The 1,914-nt window shown below is 56.4% G+C and overlaps 1 protein-coding gene across 1 annotated transcript; it reads left to right on the top strand.

Moving 5' to 3' along the window:
• Positions 1-609: 609 nt before the first annotated feature.
• On the top strand, positions 610-1,640 carry VOLCADRAFT_45232 (uncharacterized protein; the record flags this gene model as incomplete). The annotated part of the gene is made up of 2 exons (XM_002953020.1): positions 610-1,050; positions 1,419-1,640. Coding segments are annotated over 2 exons (663 nt in total), but the record flags the coding sequence as incomplete, so codon positions are not given.
• Positions 1,641-1,914: the final 274 nt, after the last annotated feature.

The following is a 1,914-nucleotide window of genomic DNA, read 5'->3' as shown; positions in this document are numbered from 1 at the left end:
CAAATAAGCCGCCCCAGATTTTTCCCGGGGTTGAAGGCAACTTCTGCTCGGCTCCTGGTCAGTCAGCGGCGCCAGTCAACGCAGGCATGGCCTTCGGTGCACAGGCTTCGGGATTTTCGTACAGTGCCCAGGTTCCGGGAACAGAAATTCGGTCCAAAACCCGGTACTTTGCAGAAATAGGATAATCGGAACCGTCGGTTTCGCAAGCCTGTCGCGAAGAACTGACGATTACCACTAAAACCCGGATTTGTGCTTTTTTACTTGGCCTGCAGAAATAGGGGCTCTTTGACAGAAATTAACCCCTTCCTGAATCCGGGAATACGCGTTTGCAATGTCTGCACGCAACTACCAACCACCACACGCTGCGGAATACGGTACGCATATGCAAAACTAGCAAAATGGGGGGCGCAGCACAGAATTTGTGTTTGTGTAGCAGGAAGTAGTTGTGCTGTCATGAACTCCCTAGCCAGCCGACAGCAAGTCGGGGCATCACCGAGTGCTGATCACAAGTTACGGCCAATTTTACCGTTATGTAACCGCTACAAAGTAATTCTTTGTAGATCAACAAAGAAGATCGCTGAGACAGTCGTCCCGGACCAGTCGTTTGGGCTGGTGGCCCAGAATGCTGAGGTCTTTCGCGCGTTGCCCCTCTATGCTGGCGGGCTGGGAGTCGTATCGTTACTGCTAAATCGGACCCTTTCTGGCATAGCACCAGTCGTTGACGCCAGCAGTAGTCAGAGTCGCGCAGATGTCGTGGGTATCGTCTTGTCAGCTGTTCTGCTGCTGACGGGACTTCAATGGCTGTCCCTAAAGCCGCGTGAAGTAGCAGCGGTGGACTTGGATGGCACGACTGTCAATTATGTCGACCCAGGGCTTAAGCCCAACGTCGAATTACTGCGTGAATTCGAGTGGGCCCGCGACGCCGTGTTCAAGGCGACGCGGTGCAAGTCTCTAGTGTTAATATACAAGGGACGAAATCTGTTCCATTACGGCTACATTCTGCGAGGCAGGAAGCCCGGTGACGCCACACCGGGCGACATTTGCAACCAGGTGGGCGGACGGAATCGGGCTTACTTGCGGACGGAAGCCGCAGAGATGCGGTCCCACGGGCGAGTCCAATTACCTCTCGAACGAAACAACCCACCGCCATCTCTCTCTTTCGCTTGGACTTCGGCAATTGGTGCTTTGGAGTGGCAGTCGGGCATTAGGACTTTGCGCTTAGCTCCCAACACCTTCCACCTATCCCACGCCCCATTGCCACCTTCCACGTAACCCTGCACACTCAAACATCATTCGACCTCTTTCCGCCTCAGCCCGCGTAAAAAAAACACGTTCCCAGCACTACGCCGTGTTTCTCCCCGCATCCCCCCTTTCCCCTTCTCCCCCGCTCTCGCTCCCTCGCTTCCTCTTGCCAACAGGCCATGAAAGATGGTCGCGGCAACTACCTAGCCAACTTGGTGCTATACCCCGGTCGGCCCGAGTTCACGGCCTTCCTGCCGGAAAATACGGCAGGAGTTGTCGTCCAGCCTGTGGGCAGTCAAGGCGTGCTGGTGGCGGGAACCGACACGGTACGTGGCTTCTCTCGTCTGGATCAGGCCTGGCTGGCGAGTCTGGCGGATAAGTTGGAGGTGTCGTTGGGAGATGTGGCCCTACCGCAGCGGGGAGTGGGTTTCGGTGCGTCCTCGTCCTCCACTTCCTCGGGGCGAAGACGGGGGTCGTAAGGAAGGGGAGAGGAAGGGGGGGCCCGCTAGAAAGGGTGTGGAGGAATGATGCGGGAGATGGGGCTTCCAGGGCGGGGGCGGACAGGGGGAGGGGTGGGGTTGAGGAGGGAGAGTCAAAAGGGAATTCATTATTCGAGTACCCTCATCAGCCTCTTCCCCTATGTATTCGTCCGCGGCTCAAATATCAGAAACC

The sequence above is a fragment of the Volvox carteri genome (assembly GCF_000143455.1).
Source record: "Volvox carteri f. nagariensis unplaced genomic scaffold VOLCAscaffold_33, whole genome shotgun sequence".
Classification (NCBI taxonomy): domain Eukaryota; kingdom Viridiplantae; phylum Chlorophyta; class Chlorophyceae; order Chlamydomonadales; family Volvocaceae; genus Volvox; species Volvox carteri.
The sequence above is the reverse complement of the archived record's forward strand: the minus strand, read 5'-3'. Positions and strand labels throughout refer to the sequence as shown.